Source organism: Myodes glareolus, chromosome 12, assembly GCF_982192425.1.
Source record: "Myodes glareolus chromosome 12, mMyoGla1.1, whole genome shotgun sequence".
Classification (NCBI taxonomy): domain Eukaryota; kingdom Metazoa; phylum Chordata; class Mammalia; order Rodentia; family Cricetidae; genus Myodes; species Myodes glareolus.
The window spans coordinates 41254318-41265986 of NC_142037.1; the positions used below are offsets into that span (position 1 = coordinate 41254318).

The 11669-nt window shown below is 39.3% G+C and overlaps 1 protein-coding gene across 1 annotated transcript in view; it reads right to left on the reverse strand.

The window, feature by feature from the left end:
- Gtf2f2 (general transcription factor IIF subunit 2) overlaps positions 1-11669 on the reverse strand; it is a 122948-nt gene that overhangs the window by 48253 nt on the left and 63026 nt on the right. The window contains exon 5 of the mRNA XM_048421874.3: positions 9231-9312. Coding sequence (XP_048277831.1) covers positions 9231-9312 — 82 coding nt within the window. The remainder of the gene's footprint in view (positions 1-9230; positions 9313-11669) is intronic.

Genomic DNA, 11669 nt, shown 5'->3' on the forward strand with positions numbered 1-11669 from the left:
GAATTTGCAAGGTCATACATGATCCAATCCTCAGAACTCTGTGGTCAAATCATGAGGCTTCTTCAGTCTCCTCTCATTCATTGGCAGCAGCCCAGGAGACCACCTTTTGTCCACCAAACAGAACAGTCTCATCTGGAGGAAGTGTGCCACTTGTGGGGGGTCTCATATGCTCAAGCTATGCCCAGTGTGGCACACAGTCTCCGTCTACTGCTGGAAGATCACTCAGTTTCTTCTCCAGCGTCATGTCTGTCTCTATGCTGCCATGTCCCACCCTGATGATAATGGACTAATCCTCTGAAACTGTGAACCAGCCCCAATTAAATGTTTTTCTTTTATAGTAGTTGCGCCAAGGTCATGGTGTCTCTTCACAGCAAGAGAAACCCTAAGACACTCTCTTAGCACTTATTCTCTATGTGCTAAAGTCAACTTGATTACATCAGCATACTTAATATCTAGAAAGCTGGGGCCGAGAGATAACTCAGTGGTTAAGAGCACTGGATGGTTTTCCAGAGAACCTGGGTTTAATTCCTAGCAGCCAGAAGGTAGCTCACAACCATCTCCACAACTCCAGTTGCGGGGAATTTGATGTCCTCTTCTGGTCTCTGTGGGCACCAGGCACATATGTGGTGAGCAGATATTTATGCATGAAAAATACCCATACATATAAAAGAATTTTAAAAAGTAGTTATTTAAAAAGCAGCCCCTGGGGATGGAGCATCTTTCAGAGCGAAGGTAGCCATTCTTGCATGGTTAAGGGCCATAAGGTCAATAGTGAACACTTGCAATTATAGAATATTCACACCAAAAAAATATGCCACTGTACCATTTTACACACATGATAAAGTTAAATTTTTTTTAAAAAATGTTGTTTTGAATGATAAATTATACGGCAAACTTATTTTAAATTCATCTTGCATGTATGTGTATATATGTATGATCATCATTCTAAATAAAACCATAAATCAAAAGTATATAAATATCTTAAGATTTATTTAATTTTTTTAATATGTGTATGCTAAACTATATAAACATGTAGGCACCTGTGTAGGCCTAAAGAGGCACCACCAGATCGCCTGGAACTGTAGTTACTTGCAGCAAGATGGTCAAAGGTATTTTTATTTTATTTTGGTTTCCCGGAACAGGGTTTCTCTGTGTAGATTTGGCTGTCCTGAACTCGCTCTGTAGACCAGGTTGGCCTTGAACTCACAGAGATCCGCTTGCCTCTGCTTCCTAAAAGCTGGGATTAAAGATGTGTGCCACCACCACCTGGCCCCCATCTAGGGTCTTAATACAAAATGAGGTTCACTTTTTTTTCCTTCTCCATCCTTCACAGGTTCCCACAGAGGAAGGGTTTTCTTATGTTTCTCTGAAGAAAACCCACAAATGTTGACAGAATTAAAAAACAAACTTTGAAAGAAATCTGTTCTCTTCTTTAACCATGTTCTTGGGAACCAAACTCAGGCAAGTACCTTTACCCACTAAGACATCTTGTCAATCCCTGAAAGCAAAAACTATGGGAGCAAATATTATTAGATGGGGTGCTGACAGAAGCATGTAAAAGGTCCCAGTACCATATGTTCTCCTACTGGAGTGACTTCCCTGTAAGAATAGGATGGCAGGTGTCTGATTACACTGTGTAAAGATATGTCACTGTGATTGTTTAATTAAAAGCTAAACAGCCAATAGCTAGGCAGGAGGTATAGCAGGGACTTGTAGGCACAGAGAGTTCTGGAAAAGAAAGGCAGAGTTGCCAGTTAAATATAGAGAGAGCAAGCTATGAGGTAGAAGTCACAAGCCATGTGGCAGCAGGCAGATGAATAGAAATGAGTTAAGCGAAGTTACAGGAGCTAGTTAGAAACAAGCCTAAGCTATAGGCCACACTTTCATAATTATTAAGTCTCCATGTTGCTTTCTATGAGCTGGCAGCCCAGAGAAAAATCTGGCTACAAACTATAAATATGCTTATCATATACTTTTAACTGTATGAAAGATGAAGAATTCAATGGGTGAAAATAAATTATACTCAATGAAGCAAAATCAAATCAACCTTAACTAATGTATCACTATGAACTGATGTTAAACATGTTCACCAACTCAAAATAAGTCTCTTCCTACTGAAACACTGAGATCAACTCAAATTAACATCAGACACAGTGAAACACGGAAGCATGGAAGGTCTTCCCTCCATGTGAAAATCAGAGTCTCTGGTTTTAAGACCAGCAAACAAAGCTAGTAACAGGTGGTGTCTCTTTTCTACATTGTCGAGTGCCCATTCAGATTCATGCACAAGTTTTCTGTGTGGTGGAATCAGACGAAAGGAAACGACAGCAGGATCATCTCTCTTGGCTTGAATTTCATTTTCAATATTCCTAAGGTTTACATAATACTAGTTCCATTTCAACTTCTATCTTTATCTAAATAAATGACAGGATCTTACTAACTTATATTTAATGAATATATAATTTATGTAATTTTCATAACTAACCAATTTATCAGTAAAATTCAATAACAGAGAGCTATAATAAGAACTGATTACCAAAATCAAATTCTCCTAAAATACAACTGAGTATACTTAAAGAACACTGTTTATAAATACATTATTTATAAAACACTTTGTAATATAGCCACTTAAGCTACTAAGGGCATGTAGCACAACCGCTGTTCACTAAAATATAATACAGTAAAAACTCACTACCTAGATTTTAAAATTACTGATTTACATCAAGAAAAGAAAGGTCTAGTCAGCTAGCCATGGTGGTGGCACATGCCTGTAATCCTAAGCACTGGTAGAGGCAGAATTGAGATGCTCGAACTATGCAGCAAGATCCTGTCTTTAAAAAAAAAAAAAAAAAAAAGGCGTTTGAGGCGTGCTGTGTGTGGGGGTGTTGTGATACGATGTTACAATCTTTGAATTCTTTGTCTTTTTTTGAGAGGCCTACCACCCAGCTCCCAAATAAATCATACATGGAAGCTTATTCTAAGTTATGAATGCCTGGCCTTAGCTTGGCTTGTTTCTTGCCAGTTTTTCTTAACTTTAAATGATCTCAACTACCTTTTGCCTCTGGACTTTTATCTTTTTATTTCTGTATACCCTTTTTACTTCTTTCTCCGTGGCTTGCTGTGTAGCTGGGTGGCCAACCCCTGACATCCTCCTCTCTTTGTTCTCTTGTTCCTTCTCTTCCTCATTTCTCCTTCTATTTATTTTCTCTGCCTGCCAGCCCTGTCTATCCTTGCTCCTGCCTTGCTATTGGTCATTCAGTTCTTTATTAGAACCATCAGGTGTTTTAGACAGGCAGAGAATCACAGGTTCACAGAGCTAAACAAAAGCAACACACCTTAAAATAATATTTCCCAACAGGGTATATTTTCTACAAATGGCAAACTAATTTTTTTTTTGTAAACTATACATGCACACAGTAGCATGTGTATACATGTACACAGTAGCATTAGGGAGTGAAAAACTGGCTTCACATGCTAAGTAAGTAAGTACTCTAATCCTGTTTTTTAATTTATAAAGCCTGATTTTATTTAAAAATATGGGTATGTGTGGGTGTGTTTGCACATGAGTGCAGGTGCCCACAGAGGGCAGAGGCTTCAGATCCTCCAGAGTTGGAGTTACAGACAGATGTGAGCCCCCCAACCTAGGAAGCTGGAGCCAAACTCAAGTCCTCTGGGAGAGCAGTAGGCACTCTTACCCACGAAGGCATCTCTTCAGTCCATCTTTTATTTTTGAGCATTACAAACTTCTACCTTTATCTAAATAAATAACACAATCTTATTAGCTTATATTTGATGGATATGTAATTGTCATAATTGGAAAACTTATCAACCCAAATTTCATAAATCTATAATAAGAACTTATTACTAAAATAAAATTCTTAAAGTGTTTATATAATTTTTGCAATCACATGCTCCTGTTCAAAGGTGTGTGTGTGTATGCACATACTTAATACACACACATATACATATGTATAAAACTAAAAAAGTCCAGACTTTAAGAACAGCACGAAGTGAAAGAGAAACTGGGTGTCAATGATTCCCATGTTTCTGTATGTCATTTTGACAATTTTTCCACTCTAATCCACTTTACGCCTACATATATGTTTGGCTATTTGTTATTCAGAATACACCATTCAACAAACCACAAATACAAAAATAGAAAAGAAAATAGGGAGCGAGCAAGGAAAGAAAGGATAATGCAGTCCCTGCTATCACGATTACCAGAATGTTACAGAAGATGAAACTTCTGAGGACAACAGAAAACAAGGCATAGATAGCCACTTACACACACCATTAAAGAATAAGTATGTGGCAATGTGCAAAAGAAGGATGACAAATCCCAAGTGGACGGCAGTGGGAACTATGAAGAGATTTTGCTGAAGGGTGAAAAACATGGACTGGTTATAAAGGTGCAGAGGCAAAGACACTGCAGGTAGAGAGTGTGTGGCATGTATGTGACAAAGGCCTATGATAGGAAAACCCTGGGCATATCTGGAATATCAATCTCAAGTGTTATCTAAGCATGTCTATACAGAGGAACAGCTGAAAATGAAGCCAGGGAGTGAGACAAGAGCCAGGTCATTAAAACACGAGAATGGCACTAAAGAGAGAGTACTCATAAGGATGCCTGAAGAAACCCAATCCTTTGTGTGATACTGAGCTATGGGATATCCACTTGCCAATTCAGCTCCAAACACTTCTGCTTCAATGTCGCCTGTATCTGCCTTTCCATTTCTCCCTTCAAAGCACCAGCACACTTTCCTTCTCACTGCTACAATGTCAATAACCATATTCTTACAGAATATGTAAGGTGCATGTGTGTTTTCAGGTTCAAAGACTGTAAACTCTGGAGCAAGAACAGCATCTTTTGAGTTAAGAACACACCGAGCTTTTAATAGTCCAAGAATAAGAATATAGAAATGCAGATTCCAGAAATAAGAAAATAGAAATAAAGAAATATAAAGTTGTAAGCCTAAGAGAATGAGAGTAGTCTATCAACAGCTTTCCCAGCAGCTTAAGGAATAACTATTAACAGTGGGTTACTCTGCTTTACAACCTATAGCTCTATCTGCGAGGCTGAAGCGGCTCTGCAAACTTAGGATCAGCCGTTAGATAGCCCCCCCCCCCCCCCACCGGCCACTCCTGACCAGCAAATGATGCAAGCTAACTTTTAAATGATGGGATGTACATGACTTTTTGACTTTTGGTTTTATATTGCCCTGTAAACACCATCAATCAGCAAGTATCAGAGAGAAACAATGGGCTAAATACGAACACTAGTTTATCTGAGAAAACTCTGTTAATGGCAATTGCAAAGAAGGGCACCTCAAGATTGTAAAAATTCCTTTGTTATTGCCTAATCCTTCCTATAAAAAGGGAGAGTTCGAAAGCTGTCCTTTGCTACAACCTTACAAGTTCATCTCTGGCTGTGCTCTCTGCTAGCTGATAAGCTTTTTGTGCCCCATGGGGATTTACTTGTTTAATTTTTTTTCCTGGAATAAAGCTTGCTTCTGCTTTATTAGACTTTGGTGGTCTGTCCCAGTCTTTGGGAGACCCCCCTCCCACCCCCGCCCCGAGGACCCAAAAAATACCTTGGTGATCAAAGCATGCACCCAACACTAAGTCACTGTAAGTGAAATGTAAGAAACACAGCTTACAACCTATATATTCTTGCTGTTTTCATAGTTTAATCACTGGTACTGCCCTTGCGTCACTAAGTACTTTTGCTTTAAATCTTTTTTGGTAAACTGTCAACTAGGATTTACATTAAGATGGGTATGGAAATTACAAAACTCTCCAGTCTCTCCTCTTTCATGGGCCTGTTACTTTCTGTGTGATCCACATGACGGAATGGAGCCGATCTGACAAAGTCATGGTGGGACACACATCCAGGCCACAAGAGCCATCTCCAGCTAGAGAAATCGGTCATCTCATAACCACTCAAGTTTGAGTGCACTTAGTCCCAGACTCTGCCTCAGAATAGCCCCCAAACATAGCTTCTTGCCTCCCTGCTGAAGCAGACTCTGTGTCTGGGCATCTCTTCAGCCTCTAGTTTCCTTCCCCCTTTCTTGTCTTTAGCCTATGGACAGAATGACCTGGTTAAGATACAAATCTCTTCATATTCTAACAAGTAAAAAAAGACAAACTCTTTGGTACCTTCCGAAATCACATGCAAAAAACTTTCAAGCCCATTTTTTTGTCTTCCTTACCAAGTATTTACTGACTGCTTACTGTGTGTCACAAAATATTCTAAATGTATGAGAAAAAAATTAAACAGACATGCACCAAATCTAAAGTCAAAAAAACTAGTAAAACCCCTGTTCTCATGAGAGCTTTAGCTTTAGCCGTAGGGAGAAGTTAGGGTAAAGCTAGGTAAATGTTCAGGAGGAGGGGAGATATGAAAGAAGAAATGCAACGAAGAGAACAAGCGTAGAGAATAATGGTAGGGTGGTCAAGGTGGGTCTTAATGAAAGGTGTATGTGAGTGGACACTTTAAAAAGAAGAAAGGCTGCTGGAGGCTGAAAAGCACTGCACAAAGGGCCCAGGATGAGAGCAAAGAGATTGGGTAACTGATGCAAAATGGAAGGGGAGGGGGCGAAGAGACAAGGATGGAGAGAAGGCACGTAAAGTACAGTGACCACAGAGGCTTCTACTGGCCATTACAAAGACTTGAATCTGATTCTGAGTAAGACAGAAGTAGTTGAGACATCAGGAGCAAAGGAACCTGTAGAGAACTGGCTACTGTGCCAAGGAGACGAGGGTGGAAAGCCGGACTCTGGTGGATGGCAAGCAAATGCAACAATGGAGATGAGAAAATGTGACCGCTTTTGTGGTTTGTTTAAGGCAAGCTTGCTGAAGGCAAGGCTGGAATACAGAAACAAGGATTCTGAAGATACAATCTGTAAGACTTTCTGAGACATTGGCTGTGGGGTAGAAGGTTTTTGGAACGCTGGTGATTCTGAGGTTCTTTTCATTTTCTTGTTTTTTTGTTTTTTCGAGATAAGGTTTCTCTGTAGCTCTGGAGTCTGTTCTGGAACTAGCTCTTGTAAACCAGGCTGGTGTCTCGAACTCACAGAGATCCACCTGCCTCTGCCTCCCGGGTGTTGGGATTAAAGGTGTGCACCCTACTGATTCTGAGGTTCTAAGGGAAAGATCTGGAGTTGTTTCTGACATATTGGACAAATAGTAGATAATATATGAGTGTGTGCAGAGTTCATGGTAGAAAGGTAGCTGTCATTTTACATAAGTCCCACATCTAGGTTTATAGACTATACAATTCTTGTGTCTTTATGTCAGGCCATCTATTCTGAAGGTTCTTCCTACCCTTATCTTTTGCTATTTAGTCAAAATAATCTCAGCTTTCAAAACTGATGTCATCTACTCTGTGACATACATGATCAGCATTTCCTGAATCACTCTGCTTCTTTCCTTCAGTCACTTAAGGCTGAAATATGAATACTTGGCCATATAGCATATTTTTAAAGCTATATAATTTTCATTTTGGTAAAAATAAGGCAGACATTTTGCAAACACAGCAGGTGGCCCGTCTGCTCTCATCCATAGATTAAGTCCTTTAAGTAAAAATAAGGCCAGAAATGAGGTCTCAACAAGTAGTCCAAACCTAATTTTGTATTTTTCAACATTTCCAGTTATCTGAAGATCATCTTTCAAAAAGCCTTGTATTATAGTATAAACTTTATAGGCTGCAAAAAAAGAGTCAACTATCTTCTGACAATTTTACAAAGGTAATTTTCATTTTGACTGACATTCTTTTACTTGCCCCAGGGAGGTATGCGAAGTAGGGGAATAATTAGACAAAAGAACAAAATCACATCCAGCCTTCTGCACCAGAAAAAAGCATCTAATGCAATCAAGAAAAGGGTTTACAATTATAATACAATGTAAACTTAGAGATGCTAAGTTCAACTACAGCCTCCCAGGTAAGAATGCTGGACAGCCAGGAGGCAACTTCTTTTACAGAACTTTCACAAGGTGCAGCACTGCATGGTTACAACCAGCCCGTGGGAAAGTTGCTTAGCAACAGTGTCTACCCCAGGTACGAAGGTTTCTCTGGGACCTAAAATGCACCTGGTAGATAGTACAGAATGAATGAATGGGTAGACAGATGAATGGATGGATGAGCATTCCTCATCTCATAGTGCTGAAACCTATCAAATACTAATCATGAAACTGGTATATAACATTTAAGGGTTTTGAAAAAAATTGTTGACTCAAAGTCATTGTCTTTAATAGTAATTACAAAATGTTAATTCATATTAAAGCTGGGGGGTCTGGAGCAAAAATCTCTTTTAGTAATACGCAACCTTATAAAATTCTCAAACGATCAAAAGCAAGATGATACTTTGACAGCTATACTTGCTTCTTCAGACAGTAGTCTGATACACATTCATTGAAGGAAAATTAAAGCCTTTGAAAATAAAACAGTAGTACAAAGACCTTTGAAACATCACATTAGAGAATCAAGATTCATGGGTGGGGAGGATGGCTTCCTTGGAAAAGCATCTGCCAAGTATGAGGACTTGAGTTTGCTCTCTAGAACCCAAGTAGTGCTGGGAGTGGGAATGGGGAAATAAACCCCCAGATACCCGGTTAAAGCAGCAAGCTCCATGGCAAGTAAGAGCATGTCACAAAACCTTGATTTGGTTTGGTCTGTAAAACCAATCCAAATCAAGTCATCTCCAACAACAACAACAAAAATAGACAAATGAAGGTACCCAAGAACACTATTCAAGGATGACCTTTGACCCACATAACACTCATATAACATATAAACAAATGTCCACACACATGGATGAGTGCATGGACCCGAGCTTACAAATTAAGTACAAGTAGGAAAAAATATCTTAAAAGTTTGCTTTCAGAATGCATTAGTACACTAGGTTAAGGTAGTTTCAACAGCCAGGTCCTGACGGTTCTCTACACTCTTACTACTTGCTTCTTTGTTGTTTTTGAGACAGGGTCTCACTGTGTAGACCTGGATGGCCTGGAACTCACTATGTAGACCAGCTAGCCTCACTCACAGAGATCTGTTGGGATTAAAAGTGTGTACCATCACACCAAATTTACTACTTGGTTTCAAACTTGAAGAGCTAGAAGCAAACATTACAAACAGAACCATGGTTTGCGTGCAGACAATAAGCAATCTAATGTAAGTATCTTAAGCTCCAAGAAAAATATCAAGAATCAGTTTAAAGTTAGACAACACCAACCTCTTTAATCTCATGTAGTTTTCACTGGCAGCAGGTCGGCATTCCGCTCTCTGTACCACTATTCCTTCCAATGACAGTTTATCTTGAATGGAAAGGGAAAACTGTATTCAGAGACAGCATTCATCATTTCCAAGATGGCATTTTGACACATAACTAAAACATGATTCACAGAATCCAAGGAAACAAAAGGACAGTATTAAGTTGATAGCAACATCACTTATCAGAACTGGAGACTTTCTGGCTTGTTTCTTGAGCTGCACTGCCCCTTGTCAACAGCAGCTTTAAAAACACACTCAGACTAAACCAGCCCAAAGGGCATACAATCAAGTAAAAAGGTGGATTCCATCTGTAACAAAAGCAACTTCTGAAAATACAGTAAGTCTCAAGCACTAAATCAAAGATCCATATATAAACATGAATGAGGTTCTAGAACACCCTGTAGGGAGAACAGTGAGCTAAGAAAACACTGTGAAATTCAGCAACTCATTATCTGGTCATACTATGTACTCTGAATCACAAATGATAAAGAGTGCGTCAACCTGAATCTGTAAACTGAGGAAGATACATATCTGCGGTCATAAAACTGGAGAGGAAGATAAGGACGAATACACATTTAGGGTCAGTCTGGGCTACACAACAAGACTATTATAAGTAAACAGTGAATCTACTATGAATATTTGTCTAAACAGAAATGCGATTCTCTTTCTTATAGTGTCCCTGACTTAACACCCAGAGGAACAGAAAGAGCAAATAAACCTGGGCCTTGCAAGCTCACTGGCATCAGGCACTGTGGCTGAGTGCAGTTGACAGGCGCGCCTCTCACAGACAGCGGCTTTATGACGACTGGAAATCTAAGACTATGGTTAGGAACAGCTCCTGATCAGTCATTTCCATGAGAATTCACCTGACCTCTGAGCAGAGAGTAAGAAAATCCTCTGACTAAGCAAAAATGCACTGATTCGTCTCTTAAGGATGACTTACTCCATTCACTCCACTAATGTAAATGACTACCGTGTAAAGGCAGCAGGTAGAATCAGAGGTGATTACAGCACAGCACTGTCTTCAAGCAGCACACGTCAGCTATACGGACAGTGAGTGACACGCCGTGTATGTGTGGGCAGACTCACATAGAACCCCATTTATACAAATTTATTTATACTATTTATACTAGAAAATCTTCTAGTGACTTTCTTAGATTTTTGTCTCCAAAATTCAAGGAGTTATATCCTGGAGTCCTAAATACTAATTATGAAACACACCATTTGAATTAAATATTCCCAGAATACCTCAATACAAAAAAATCTTCAGCAGAGGCTAAGAGGCGCCTAGAAAGCAAAATGACAAGACCCACACTGACATCACACTACAGTGTGCAAGGAAAGGAATACTATACAATCCACAATTCTTTACATTTTAAAACTGAAGTCCCTGTTGCAAGGGAAGTTAGTAAGATTAAACTTTAAATTTTCTCAAAGTAAACACAAATCTTATATCCCAGCTGATCTCTTGGATGAAACTGAGAGTTCAAAACAAGAATGTGTTCCAGTCTCATAGTAATAAAATCTGGAAAATTCTGATGTATTTGTATCCTAAGTATATGACGGAAAGTCCAACACTGCACAGTAAAAGATACTTTTTCTTAAACAAAGTAAGCCTAGGTGAGACTCCTGATATATCACATATCAACCACATATCAAGTACTTACTAACACTGAATGCTTAAAAAAAAAAGAGGCTACCTTTACCACCATTTGTTAATGCTCCCCACCTATTTAGCACTACCTACTTCAAAAGGATACACTGCATTTAATTCTTAAAGGGTGGTAACAAGTTCAAGGTCCCTGCTTTTAACTTGACCAATACTTTCAATTCTTAGGTCAAGGTTACTCAGGCAGAACAGTAACAATCACTCCCCTAGACTGTACTTCTCTTCTTACCACACCATCCTTTCACACCTAAAACTGTTCTCGAATGCTTCTCAAATTAAAGGAAAAGCCTTAATAATAATAATGAATTTTCCCATCAACTGGCTGGTGTTAGTGAGTGTTCTGCTTCACTTATTCCCTCTCTTAAATTTAAATGACCAACTTACTTTGGGTATGCCTCCCCTCTCCTCAAGCATGATTTGCCCGCTCCTTGTTTATAGCTAACATACTTCTCAAAGTCTCATGGGAACATGCTCTTGTATTTTCCCCCAATGAACCATGCATCTTTTCTTACATTACTTATAGTTCAAGGGAAAGAAATGAAACATGAAATCCTAGCTTATAGCACTCACATGCACGCCATTGCTGGCGATTCCAGAGACCTCAGATCCTCTAGGGCAGGAGCTACAGGTGGTTGTGAGCCTCCTGACATTGATAGTGGGAACAGAACGATGGTCTTCTGGGAGAGTTAAATAGAAAACTGTGTATATATATGTATATGAAACACGTGTGCA